This window comes from Melospiza georgiana, chromosome 2 (genome assembly GCF_028018845.1).
Source record: "Melospiza georgiana isolate bMelGeo1 chromosome 2, bMelGeo1.pri, whole genome shotgun sequence".
NCBI lineage: Eukaryota > Metazoa > Chordata > Aves > Passeriformes > Passerellidae > Melospiza > Melospiza georgiana.
Genome location: NC_080431.1, coordinates 85,667,384 through 85,682,100, shown reverse-complemented (window position 1 = coordinate 85,682,100; position 14,717 = coordinate 85,667,384). Strand labels below are relative to the sequence as shown.

The following is a 14,717-nucleotide window of genomic DNA, read 5'->3' as shown; positions in this document are numbered from 1 at the left end:
GGATACTGTGAAGTCCAAAAGCGGTCAGCAATGTGAATCATGTCCATTGAAACACTGCAAGCGGTGTACTTGTAACGACAGTAGGCCTTGTAGATTTGTAATATATTTTGTTTTGTTTCTTTATTTGTAGTGCTCTTCACAAGTGAGAAAAAAAGATTTTTTTAAATTATTTTTGTCTGTTTTTTAAAATTTTTTTGTGGTTTTTTTTTTTTTTTTTTTGTTGTTTGCTTTTTGTAGTAAAGAAGGGTTGTATTTAGAGGCCAGTAGTTAGAGATCCAACCAGTGGAGCTCATGAAGCACTACCTGGCCTTAAGGCCACCATCCAAGGGAGACTGGGAAAATTATTATTCACCCAGCCTCCGGAAATGTAATGTACCAGCAGGCAAAAAACAGTTCTTCATGTAGTACAAAAAACAACAAAACGAAATGAACCCAAAAAATAGGAGGAAAATAAAGGTAAAAATGAAACAAAAATAATTTCTTAATTTCTAGTGCCATAGCTTTTTTTGTTGTTTCTATTTTTGTTGTTCATAACAAAGAGAGAGAGAGAGATTCTACTTATCCGTCTGACACATGCATCCTCATGTGGTCGTTGAAATGCTCGATTTGGTCAAACTTAGCTGGACAGACAGAGCAGACGTACGTGGTCCCCTCCGTGCAGGCCACCACACCGGTGGGGACAGCCCTCGCGCCGGTGCCGGTGGCTCCAGGCGTGCCGTTGGTGGCACTGTGCAGAGCCACATGCCTCTCCAGCAGGGTCTTGTGGGAGAACTTCTTCTTGCAGATGTAGCACTCGTAGGACTTCTCCCCGCGGTGGAGACGCATGTGCACATTAAGGGAGCTCTTCTGGGTGAAGCGCTTGTTGCAGATACTGCACTGGTAGGCCCTCACGCCAGTGTGTGTCACCATGTGTTTGATTAGGTAATCCTTTAAAGAGAAGGAGCGCCAACAGATGCTGCATTGGTGTGGTTTCTCACCTGCCCAGTACCAATGAGAGAGAGACAGAGAGACAGACAAAAAAAAAAATCATAAAATTAAACCAGTTCAGTAGAACTCTTTGCAATAAACTAATGGTAAGCCTCATGGGGGTCTTTGGAGAGGTGCTCAGGCTAACAAAGAGTAAGTCTGTTAATCAGTGTGTTTTGACACACAGCATTTTTTGCAACCAGACGTTTCAAAATGCTTTACAAAGGTGGCATCAGGAATTCCCTATCCACATACAGCAAAAAGGAGCTCAGGTGATTTCTTCAAGTTCACACAGTAGGCAGACACTGACAAAGACAGGACTAGAGTTAAAAGGTCCTGGCATCTGCACCCAGGTTCAATGGCACAGCCTCTCCCGTCTGTGCTCCTGTCTTGCCCCTCATGCTCATTTTTAGACAGGAAGGTCTCAGTCATGTTATTTCACCTTCCAGTGCTTCTGTTTCCTTACCAGCATGCAATAAAAAAGGGACAAATCAGTGATTACCAGACAGCTGACCTGGGCCAGACTCATTTCAGTCAAATTGCTTTCAATTTCTCAGGAGAGCAGAGACAGAGATTGTCAGAGGAATCCAACACTTTATAAGAGGTTTACATTTGTTGCTCCCTTTTCTGGTCAAATGTCACAGCTGAAGCGTGTACAAGGAGTACTGGAAAAGGGAACCTCAGGATACAGAATTGCCTAGGCCAGTCAGCACCATGCAAAGGGTAACCTAACAGACAAACTTCCAGTGTAAGACGCAGGAAACTTGAATGATTTGACTGCCAGTTAAATCAAATACCTTATGAGGTAAACTAGGGAGACAGTATGTATGTATAACATGTATGTAATCTTCCACATTGCCTTGTGTTCCCGGGACTGTTGTAAAATTTATTACAAAAACTCGTATAATTAAACTCTGATCATATTCAGACAAGCCAATGACTACAAGGATAAACTGGGAATAATACTTAGCTGAGCACATACACTGTTTTTTTCAGACTACACTTAAATCCTCCTCATGCTCAGAGTTCTGAAAGATAAGGCATGGTCTCATGTTTCATGGTATCAAGCAATGTTTTCATGATATCAAGCAATGTTTTCATGATATGCTGTTGCACTGATAATGTAGCCAACAACTAACACCCTGAATGCCCCATCAAAAGCTACTTTTAATTTGCTTTCTGAATCACTTGCGGCATATTTCATGTGTGGAATCCATCATCCCCAAAGCTGTCAGGGATAGAAATGGTACTACAGCTCTCTAAGAATCAAAATGATCCTCCCTTTCACTGATCGAGAAAATGATTTTCCTGTGGTTATTCTGCCATTTCTCATATTTTTTTCTCTACTAGACATCCTGCTTCTTTCTTTTTACAGTCGGTTTTGAACTGTTTTAAATCCTGAAGAGTCAATCTTTAGGGACCAAGACATGCCTGTGGTAATATATAATTCACTCATTGTATAGTGAGATTACCATATGCTACTTAAACTCAATTTTAAGAGGAGATAATTAAAATGGATTAGATGTGAAAGACCTACTTTTTTATCTCCCTCAAGTCTCTGTTTCTTTTTATTTCATGGTATGCATGTATGACGGTGACATCCATGAATGAAATCCACTTGCTGCTCTTCCTTGCACTCGTGAGGAGTTTGTCCCTACTTGGTGAAAGATATTTGCTCAAAACACTAAGTCCTTGCTTTCCTGATGGCTTTGCCACACACAGTACTGTGTTGTGAGTAGACAGGTCAACATGCATGACACGTGATGTGGAAAATGATAGCGTGTCAGTTAGAATAACGTCTGATTAACTTACAAGAGGCTGATTGTATTTACAGAGCTCATTTTTGCCTTGGGCAATATATGTCCCAAAGTTTGTACTAAGTTGGTCTCCTCCACTCTAGACCCTGTTAAGATTATGCTATAAAAACATGTTAATTTTGGCCTGCTTATGTTTCTAAGATACACTGGGTTGTGGCTTTTTAATCTCAGCTTCAAAGTCTTCCTGGGATTTCTCCTCTCCAAAGAATTGCAAAACTTCAGTTTTTCTTTTTTGTATGCAAATTTTTGTGCTTCCTAAGTGAACACTGTAGATTCTTTATTCCCGTGATTCTTCATTTTCAAGTCAGAGAAAACTTTGCTCAGTGAATTAAAATGTGCATGTTTTTTCATTTTGCTTCTTTATTTTGTATTTGGCTGGTATTAAACTGCAATATGGGATGATTAGAAGAATAGGAACAGAGCATATCCTGAGTTGGAATGAGGAAGAAGCAACATCAGCACCTGGCCATGGTTCCCTTTTCTAGCCCCTGTGCTCCTGGTGATGTAGGCTCTGCGGCTCTCTGAACCGCAATCGTAACGGATACTTAGTGCTGACACTGAGGTCATGGAATCATAGAATCCTGAGTTGGAAGGGATTCCCAAGGATCATCAAATTCCACCTCCTGGTCCTGCACAGCACCACCTCAAGAATCACACCATGAGCCATAGACCATTGTCCAAGAGCTTCTCAAACTCTGCCAGGTTTGGTGCTGTGGCCACTTCCCTGGGGAACCTGTTCTGGTGCCCACCAACCCCAACCAAAGAGTGAAGAACCTTTTCCTAATATCTAATGTGAACATACCCTGAGACAGGTTCATGCCATTCCCTTCTGTCCTATCACTGGACAAGAGAGAAGAGGTCAGTTCCTGCCCCTGCACTTCCCCTCATGAGGACGCTGTAGGTCACAATGAGGTTTCCCCTCAATCTCCTCCAGGCTGAAGCCAAGTGACCTCAGTCACTCCTCAAATGACTTGCCCCCATCCCATCACCATCCTATCACCAAATTAGAAAGGTGTGGAGGCAGCAATGTTGGTGCTCTGCTGTGATCCCCTTGGCATGTGATCCTCTTTTGCAGCCTTGAATCCAGTACTAATCACAGTGTGATAGGTGGGAAAGGCAATGGTGCCTTATAAAGTGCAGACACTGCATACACTCTAGCACTGTATTTCCACAATATTGTGGGATATATTAAAGTGAGTCTACATGGAACATGGAAAAATAGCAATCTCTAATATGCTTGCAGCCATGTGAAAGAAGAAAAGGATGTCGGTTTCTGTTGCATGGAAAGTTAATCAGACTAGTTTTTGGAAGCATAAAAACATATAGAGATATAAAGGCCTTTAAGTTACTGAATTCAGGTTTATGATTAGGCTCTTCCAGGACTTCTCTCGTGAGTCCTCCAAACAGAAAGATTAATTCAAACATTTGCATCTCCCAAACCTCTCATTTTTTCTGTGGATCTTTTCCAGGGCCACTTTGCCGGGCTTCTTTCAACAGGCCTAAGTAAAAGTCACCCTGACAGTGGGAACAGGTGTCTCCCCTCTATTTTTGTAATTATCCTGTCCAGCACTAGACAAGGTAGCAGACAGACTTTCTCTGGAGCAGCACACATAATTATTTTCATGAGGGTTTTTTGAAGCCTTGCTCTCTGTAGGTTAAGGTGAAATTATTCTCCCAGTAGCCAGTTAGCTCCTAAATGAATTTTGAAATGATTTATCTATCCAAATCTTTCCTTGCCACTACAGTTCATTTTTTAGGGCATTCTCAGACCCATACAAATAAAATATTAATTCATGATTCAAGATGCCTATCTATTTCCTCAGTTGGTATTACTTGTAGCAGCTAAGAATGTTTTAGATCAGAAAAATACTTCCAGTATTATTCTTTATCTGACTCCAAAACCAAAGTGCAGTGGTAGGGGAAATAAAGTACCTAATCTCTGTGAAGTTATTTGTAAAACAGTCTTTTTAGCTTTTAGAACAAGAATGCAAGCAGATATATTTGACTGTGTTATGAAGGGGAAATTTTTCTGAATACCAACACTATCTATGTTGCATTTTAGTTCCTCATCCACAACAGAGAGATGGAGAACATAAACAGACACAAAGGTAATACTGGGATTCAGGACTCTTGATTCTTGCAATTATACATTTTGTACCAGTCCTGAGAAGTTGATCTTTTTGTATATGTACATGTCTGCTGTAGATGTCTCGAGGAGTTTTTCATTTAAGTGATAAATACAGGTAAATTGAAGTTAAAAGTTTACATATACACATGGAATTGAAATCTATTGCATCCAACAGAGGAATGTTGGGCAATGTTTCCAGGTTCTCCTCCATGTATCACAAACCCATCATTTATTTTAAGATATGATGTTAACAAAGGCACTGCTTGGTGAAAGAAATATTTACTCTTTCTCTAAACTAGAATGTTTCTCCAACAGCAGGAAAAGCCAAGGGCTAAAGCAAGCAAAGCACTCCTGAACCCATGACAACTCCATGTAAAATACATATCCTTGCTTTGAAGTCTCATAACTTGGCAAAGCTAGAAAAGGCAGTTTTGGCTCAGTGGCAAATATGGTTACCTATGTTATCTCAACAGACCATAAACTGTGCACTAAAGCAGCTGTAGTTTTAAACAGAAAGATGTTGATATTGTGTTCCATTGTGCTCCACATATATTCTTTAAACATTTTCTCACTGAACCCTATGTTTCTGTATGCACAGCTAGTGATGCCTCTGATTTACCAAGAGATAAGGGATTACAGCAATTAGCCTCAGTGAAGTACAGAAAGACTTTCTGACAAAACCCCAGATTTAATTTCTTATAGTAGTATGTGAGATCTAGAAAATCTGTGGCAGTGTGTGTAATGTCCGGGCCTGGACCTACTGGTGCAGCTCCACCAGTAGTGAATTTGCCCTAACCTCACCATTACTTTAGCTTAATCTGTAAACCCCATATCTGTAAAACCTACAGGGGGATGCCCTTTCTTAGTAGATATAGTTTTTCTTATGACCAATTAGTTTCCTCTCTTACACTTAATGTTGCCTGGTCAGCTTGCAGGGTACAATGAATGCTCACCATTTCCTTGGATGGATGCAAGATGCCTTTTACTTCAAGAGAATTGAACTTGTTTCTGCACCCTGCACAGTTAGGCCCCTATTTGGGATCTATATTTTTCTGCAGGGACTCAACTTCAGTGCAGTAAGGCTAGGAAGTGTTCAGTGACACCAGCTGCCTGGATAAGCCTTCCTTCCTGTTTATCCTGGGGCCTGGCAGGCTGGTAAACAAAATCTAAGTACATGGTTGTGAAGGGCTTTCTGTGTCTCCACATGCAAGCCAAAGGGAAGCACTCTTACCTGTGTGTACAAACATGTGCTTGACGTAGTTCTGTTTGGCGGTGAAAGTCTTGTTACAGAGAGTGCACTCGTAAGGCTTTTTTTCGCCTTGCCCACCCGCTGTGCTGTGGCCCGCAGATGGGGCCAACGGCTGCGGGGCTGGCAGCTGGGCAGTAAAGGTTGACAGGCCGGGCTGGGACACTGTCACAAACTGTGTCTGTTGGCCAGCTAAAGGCTGGGGCAGGCTGAAGAGAAAAGGCTTAGGGCCACTGCCAGCAGACTGCGTGGTGAAAAGGGCAGGCAGGTAGGTGTTGCCAGCTGTGCCAATGACCTGAGTGTTGCTGGTCAGAGTCAGTGGCATCCTCAGATTGCTGGTGAGGGTTTCTGTCTGGCGTAAGTAGATCTGCGTGGTTGGCAATGGTTGGGCAACAGATGTGTTGACAGAAGGCTGCAAAGCCCCCTTTTCGGTGCTGTTATTGACTGTGAGCACTTTGCTGTCCATTTCAACGTCATTGCTTCTCTCTGGTGAGGAAGAGTTGGCATCTACATGTTGCTGCTGCTGCTGCGGCTGAGTGCCATCAGCAGGGACATCATTTTGATCTGCTTGAGTAGGTTCTTGCTGCCCATCCCGGCCCAGACCAGCTATAAACTGCTGCTCCATGGAATCAGGCTCAGTGCCAATGGAGGAACTGACACCCGAGTCAAAACTCTCCCCTTTGGGCTCGCTCTCAGTGCCTTCTGCTTGGTCAGTGTCCTCAGTGCATTCCTCAGACTCATTGCGCTCAAGGATCTGCACCCTCTGTTGGCCGTAGTAGTCATAGTCATCCTCCATCTCCTGTTTAATATGGATGTTGCCCATCAGGGTTTGGATTCGGACGGGGCGGGGTTGCTTCCGGCAGTGTGTGGTCTCTGGAGTGGTGGAGAGGTACCGCTCCATCTGCTGCGACCGTTCATGGATCCGGGTAATCCAGCTGGGGTCTTCTATGTGATGGTCCCTGGGGAGTCCCAGGGCTGTCTCATGGTGGCTGACCACAGCTCCACTGTAAAATGAGCGCTCCCCACTGCCATTTTGCATGGAACAGGCATAGAGGGCTGAATAGATCCTGTCCACACTGTGCTGTGAATGGCTCTGCAGGTAGCCAGACTCTGTGTCAGTGCTCTGCCCCGAGGTGCCTGATTCAGGTGTCCCCCTGGGTGTCTCTTGGCCAGAATCCTGAATCACTGGGTAGACATCGCCCACATTTTGTGAGACAATCCTTGTGCACTCATCAATCACAGTCTTGATCTGCAGGATGCTGGCGGCTGTGAGGATTTGGAGGGCCTCTGACTGGGAGACCCGCAGCACCCCGCTGTACATGAAGTCAATGAGCTTTTGCACAGACTGGACCGACACCACTGAGGGGATCTCGATGTCGCTGTAGCCCAGCAGCAGCTTGTCCTGGAAGAAGGGGCTGCCAGCCGCCAGCACGCAGCGGTGGGCGCGCAGCATGCTCCCGTGGATGCGGACCGTCACGTCACAGAAGTGGCCACGGTTGCGCTGCTCGTTGAGGGTCTCGAGCACAGAATTGCTGAAGTTGTGAAGGTTGATGCTATGAATGCGCTCTGTCATCCCCTTGCAACTGATGTTACCTGGAGCAAAGCAGGTGACAAAAGCAAACAAAAAAAGAGAACAGAATGAGTCTTGTCCTCTGCAGGGCCAGAGCGAGAGCGCTGGCAAAGGTAACTTCCCACTGTGTAAACAAAACTGATCGCACTGGAAAAACCACACACAGAGGCATCGGCAAGAACACATCATTTTGTAAGGCTACAAATAAACTTCCCTACTCATTTCCAGAAGCTCAAGTCCTGAATCTTTGGACAAAACCAAATGAAGACAGGTGTAGCTGGACCTGAATTCCAACCATACTCCTGAGTCTTGGACTTCCCATCAGTTTATCTGGCTTTAAAAAGCTTAGAGCCAGCCAATTGTAAACACTGAGCACACGGATTAAAGCTGGATTTTAGGCTGTGGATTGGATTTATGCCAGAAGAGATCAGAATCTGTAATGACCCTAAGTTGTTAATGCAAAGATTCAATGCAATGATTTCAATCTAGATTGGTATTTTAAGGAATTTAGATCATGTGTTTCACAGTATAGTTACTTGTATCAAAAAAACTGGCAGTCACTTTGTAAAATCCAAGTCTGGTTCAAGATTTAAGCTGTAAATGTTCCTAAAATCCCACGCAGAGTTTTGTCTGGGGTTGTGGTTTAGAACATTTGCTACCCAATAGTGACAAACAGTTCTCTGAAAGAACCCAAGGCAAGAAGTTAACATGAGCTGTCCCCTTCATTTTTAGCATATCCCAAGTTCTGACTTGCACCAGACCGCCATCATATAAAAACAAATGTTCTCCTGCTGTTATTTACTTGACAGAAACTAGAAAATTACAGACATTTACTCCAAGGAAGATTTTGTCTTAGTTTGACTGAATAATCTAAATAGAGAACAGTTTAGAAAAGCATCTAACCAATTTGGATACAGAGCTAACATAATCAAAATTTACAAGTGACTAAAAAGAAATTTCCTAATTTCCCAATCCATCTTCATCTTGCTTGCTTTGGTTTCAATGCTTTCCCATTTCATTTCCTGTTCTTTACCAAATTTTTATCTATTTGGATTTTGACAGGCAGAAACTATGGTTTCACATTTTAATGATAAAGTATCAATTGTCCCTTGAATGGTAAACAAATAAAACACTATTAATAATTCTATTAAGCATTTCTAGTACATGTGGCACCTTGGTTTCTAGAAAATTAGGGAAAGTAATGCTAAATCACCACTGGTATTACAGGCATTTTGTCATGCATATTCCCACCAAAGATCTAACCACTATTGCCACAATAACTTGGTAATGTGTGAGCATCCAAAAATAGAAGTTGGTAAGTGTGAGTACATTAAACTAGCTTATTGTCACTGTCTAACAAATGTAAGAGCAAATAAATAGCACTGGAAGCAGTTGATAGGCATACACAGGCCTTTTAGCCCAGCAATGTCTCTCTGCCCCACCTGAAGGAATGCTTTACATCTCATCCACAGGCAGTTGAACACTTCTCACTGCAATTTGCAGGCAAATATGGCATGTTCCCCGCTCTGCCTTTTTTTCCCCATTTATTCACTACCAACATCTCAACATCTCAAGCACCCTCTCTTCTGGTGGTTCCAAGAGAAACCACCAGGGACACAAGCGGTTATTTTAATTCTCTGAAGTAGCTGATGATTAAAGGGAAGCACAAAGGTCAGGAACTGGAAATCACAAAGGGGCCAAGCTGTCTGAAGAAGTCCCATGTTAACAGATGTAAACCAACATGTACCAGAAGGTTACTAATTTCCACATGTGATTAGCATGCTGAGGGGATGCTCACATAGAAGAAACAAGGAGGAAATCACTAACACCACGATGGAGGTTGTGAAATACATCTGTCTTGTTCATGAGCTTAGCCAGGAAACCTGAACTTCTTTCTCTAATGGGACTGACCATAGGACTAGAAAAATGTCGTAGGAACTGGGAGACCTTCCTTCAAGGGCATTGTAACTATTATCACACAAAATAATGTAGAGAAGAGATGTATTTCCTCCTCCTTCCTGATACAGTAATTCTCCAGAGGCCTCCAGGGCAGTTCCAGATGCTTCCCTGTCAAACATGTCAGACCATACAAGAATCCAAAATCCAGCATGTATTTAGACACAAAGTCAGAATCCTTGGCAAAAACTTCATAGATGTGGGGCAACAGAAGGGTGGAAAATTATTGATAAATAGGTGACACCTCTTTTCAAGACTTACTACAGGCCATAGCAAGTGACTGTACAGCTACCCACTATCTTTGAGTAATACCAGTGACTACCTGGTTTGCTCCTGGGACTCACTTTCACAGAAAGACATCTCTGTGTTCAGGTCTGTCAAAGGAGGTATTTGATAATAAGAAGAAATATGCAGCAGTCTAACCCAATAACCCAAAAATCCTATCTTGAATACGCACAATGTGGACTGTTCTACACACACCAGAGATGCTACAGACAGGTCACTTGATTTGAGAAAAGAAATCTACTTTGTTACTATGCTCCTTGGCAGATAAAATTAATTTTGTGAGCAGAACTCTGAAAAATGCATCCTTAGTGTTACAGATGGTAATGAGATGACTGGCTGCCGCAATTAAGGGATAACTATTGTGTGAATATTAAGAAAAGCTTTAGTGGTGTACAGTTATGTTATTATAGTTTAGATGTCCTCTGTTCTCCGCACGGTTCCCTTTCCCCCGCCCCGTGTTGTGACCATCAGACAGCCAGGGCTGTCTAGGACAGAAGCTGTGCCATGTGCCCCTTACATGGGCAGCTGGGAATGGAAAAGCTTGGCGCTTAGGGGGCAGCATGGCAACACCTCACCTCCAATCAAGTCACAAGAAAGCAGTCTCCACCGATAAATGGCAAAGAAGAACTGACTGACAGACTTTGGGAGGGGCCAGGGCTGGCTGATGCAACCCCCAGGGGTATAAAACACTGAGCATCCATCTTGAAGATGCACTGGCCATGTGGTATCTACAATAGCAGTTCCCAGTGCTGCAGCTTTTTCCTTCTGTAGTCCTTTGTTGTATTTTTGTTAAGGTTTAATAAACCTTTTTAAATTTTCAAAGTGAGCAGTTGTTTCTCACGCTTAGGACAACTCCTTTCCAGAAAGGTGTGACATGCATCATGAGACTGAATGACTTCCTGGGAATGTGAATTCTGCCATTTACCCACAAATCATGTACAGAAAGGAGGAAGGGCAAGGTTCATCTATAAGTTTCAACAGCCCTTCTCAGGTCCTGGCTGTGGGAACCAAGAGTAGTATAGCCACAGAGTATTTGGTCCTGTCATAGTTTAACATGGGACGAATTTAGGGAAATCCTTAGCAAACTTAATGAAAACAGGCAGTTGGAATTGATCCTGGCTACAAAAAAAAAAAAAGATTTACATGCATTTCCAAGAGAGATGTGAATAGCTCTCCTACAGGAACTGAACTAGAATGCTCCTTGTGGTGTAGGAGCTGGTCTGAAAGCCAACTGAGCCACTTCATAAATGGCATTATTTTTTACTGATATTAGAGTTTGCCCTAAAATGATCCTCTCATTGTTGGAACATCTACCACTTCTTCATCTGAGAAGCAACTGAAATACACTCCTTGAGTAGAAAGAAGAGGAGTGTTGGAAGAGATACACAATAAATAGTAGAAAAAGCTAATACAGATTTTGAGGATGATTTTTCTAGGCCATCTTCCTTGACATTCAACACTGTAAACTATATTTATGCCAAGTCCAGGCAAAGAAATAATTTGCATAAGTGTCAGAACCACTACTACACAAGCCACATCAGTATAAAGAGCAATTTTAACAAATTCCAGGGATTGGTCTGTAGCAAAACCTTCTGTTTAAGGCAGATCCTTTCCCTCTTTGCATGAAGCTGGGTCCAGATCCAAGTTTTGTGGTCAACCCCTACTTCATGTTGTTCTAAGCTGAAAGTCCAAAGGTGATGTTGCCCACAAAACACGAACTTGCCAACGCAGGTTTGATTCTAAGTAAATGCCACATTCTGACAAAGACTCCTAGAGCCTTGGACAAGCCAGAAAGTGTGTCAGCTCCTCACAAGGCCCAGCTGCACACACACACACACTCACCTACTCGTCACTGCACAGAATGCCCAGCTCAGGAAAAAGACTCCTGTCTAGGGCTCTCCTCAGGCCTGCCACTCTTTTAAACTCAAGACAGTGGGAAACTTTCTGTGAAATTCAAGTGGTCTTTGTTAAGTACTCGCTCTTTGTTTTGTCCAGTAAACATGATGTAGAGATCCCAATGGACTTATTCTGAGAAACTCCTGTAAAATGGTTTTGTCCCCTTTCTGTGAAGCAAGTTCTGATTGGAGGAGTATTCACAAACCATATAGGAAAGAATGGGTGTGAAAATGCAAAGGCCATTCTTACCCAGATGGGCAATGAATAGGCATTTGCCAGTTAAAAAAAAAAAAAAAGGCAGAAGAAAAAGAAAGGAAAAAAAGCCCAGACAACTGCACAGATTATGCACATTTGAAATCCTCCTGGGATACAATTTGAAGCTGGCATGGTATAAAGGTGAAACATATTACTGTGCAACTTTGAAAAAAGCTTCATTTGCCCGTATGCAAATGTACCGATTAAACTGTCAGGCTATTCACAGAAACATGCGTGGAATTCATCCTCAACTAGTAAGAAGGAGCACAACGTGGATGGGAAAGGAAAAAAACTTTTGTTGTGTAATACATGACTGGATGCTTAGATTAGTGTTTCCCTGAATCTCATCCACCCCTCCTGCTGACTTTTACGCTATGGGCATTCAAAATAAAGTAGGTTTTACCATGACAATAACAATGACAAGCTCTCCAAGTACAGTACCAAAGGCAGAAGGAAACAGCAGGCAGTGGACTCCTGGAAGATGCCATAGAAAACTGGAAGTGCAGCAGTGAGGTACATCAAGCACGGCTTGAGGCAGTTCTCTATTTGCCAGAGTTACCATATACAGACCTACATGAAGCTAGAAAGTAATGGCTCAAAATTGTGATTTTTTGTTTGTTTGTCAAAACCATAAAAAATTACCCCAGAAAACACACGATGTAGTAGAACCAAAAAAATGAACAGAATATTGAACACTACAGGCCATACACAAATGGCTACGTTGTGCATTTGAAAACGTGTTTTGCAAGGGTTTTTTTCTGTACAGCCACTAGATGTCCCTTTCTGCAAAGCCAATTGCTGAAAGTCTTAATGCCCATAACTGAAGGATATAGAGAATTTGATTTTCTCTAGTGTCTTTTAAAACCATGGCATCTCAAAGCCCATTGCACAGTAATGACTACCATTTCTGGAAACACAGTAGCGATGAACCCATCACAGTTACAGCAACTCAGCAGTAGCTCAGCACCTCAGCACAGCATTCACCTGAAGCAAAACCGCCTAGGATGCTGGAATCCAAGCTTTTTTGGAAACTTACCATGTGCTCATTCACAGGAATGACTAGCAGAGTGGAACCCAAAGGCTGTATTGTTGCGGTGTGATGTCATGGTTTGCCTCAGATACCCCGGGTTTCTCCCTGAAGATTTCTTCCCCAGGTGTCTCAGCCACCTCTCCCTCCCCCTTCCCTTGCCTCCTGCTGAGCACTGCCTGTCAATCCTGGCATTCCAGAAGGGCGTCGAGTGATTGGCAGAATTCAAAAGATGCCCTCCACCCCTAGAGGACATTGGGCCATCCAGGTGTCATTTGTCACTTGAGACTCCCCCCTGCTGTACCTGGTTGGTGGCCCCCTCCCGTGTTTCTTCCCCCCCCCCCGGGTAAAAGGGCGAGCAACCACGCAGTTTGGGGAGTTCTGTCGGAGCTGCTGCTGAGTTCAGAGGCCTGTGGGCCATGAATTAAGCTCTGGATCGAAAACCCTCCATCAAAACTGACTCCTTCACCATCACCTTAAAGCCTCTCCACCAAGGTAAACCTGAGCTCCTGCATGTCTGGACTTGTCTCCATGTGCCCAGCTGCAACATCCAGCTAGCCAAAGGTGTCTCTGAGGTGAAAACACCACAGCTGCTGCCTTTTGGTCAAGCAGCAAGGGCCAGACAAGCTCAGGCACATCCCGTCCGGCTATAGTGGTAATTATTCCAATACTATATCTCCCTTTCATACTTATGGGGAATACAGAATAATTGTTCTATATCCTTGAGAACTGGTGGGCTTGCTGAGACAGATATAGATTTAGTTTTTGCCTCAATCTTCCACAGGAGAATTTAGAGGATTGTCCGGCAAACATCTCACTGATGTCTCACTTACACAAGATCAACTAGCTTGGTATTTTTGCCTAGTTTCTCTTTCTGACAACCTTCCTAAGCCTTGCATTGAGAAGAATGCACACTCGAGAGACGGTGGAAAAGTTGGAGACATTGTATTTCATACAGAATATGGTTTCTTCATGTTTTTATTATCAAAATGACAAGTGTTTCCCTAGTTGGGAGAACACCCTGGGCTAGGACAAAGATGTAGAAGTTAGGCTTGGTAGGTGGCCTTCCTATTTCTGGAACTGCTTTTCTGTGCATCAGTAATCCAGCCACTAGTTCCTGGGAGCACAACAAACCTAATAACCTCCTGCTGCTGGAGACAAGCAGTATCATCTAGTCCTTACTCTCTTCCTCTACCATGTGTGGTTTTGGAAATCTTTAATCCTTGGTTTCCACACCAACTGTTGGACAGCCTCCTGTTTGTATCAAATGGACACATTAGGTTCTTCAGTCATCTAGTCTACTATTTCTCCTATTGTGGGAATAATTTACCTACACTAGTTCTTCAGAAATTTGTCTACCGTGTTTGCAAAAACAACACTGTGGATTTCCACTCCCTCCCCAAACAGACAGTCTATTATATTTCTAGCAAGAGAGATTTCTTAGTATTTAAATTTGAAACTGATCACTCAACCCCTTCCCCTAACACATAGGGAGAGCTATTGACCATTTTCTTCTTTAGAGCACTCCCTTATATACCAGAAGGTGCCTCACTTTTCCTCTTTACACCTGT

General features: G+C 43.0%; 1 protein-coding gene across 2 annotated transcripts in view; it reads right to left on the bottom strand.

The window, feature by feature from the left end:
• Positions 1-206: 206 nt before the first annotated feature.
• Positions 207-14,717, bottom strand: part of ZBTB20 (zinc finger and BTB domain containing 20) — a 230,198-nt gene continuing 215,687 nt past the window's right edge. Inside the window, exons 1-3 of one of the 2 annotated variants that reach the window (XM_058018621.1) lie at positions 10,034-10,043; positions 6,143-7,750; positions 207-977 (exon numbers count right to left, since the gene is read on the bottom strand). In XM_058018621.1, coding sequence (XP_057874604.1) covers positions 559-977; positions 6,143-7,750; positions 10,034-10,043 — 2,037 coding nt within the window. In that variant the 3' untranslated portion in view covers positions 207-558. Of the gene's footprint in view, positions 978-6,142; positions 7,751-10,033; positions 10,044-14,717 lie in introns of those variants that run through there. The other variant, XM_058018622.1, reaches the window with a different exon arrangement.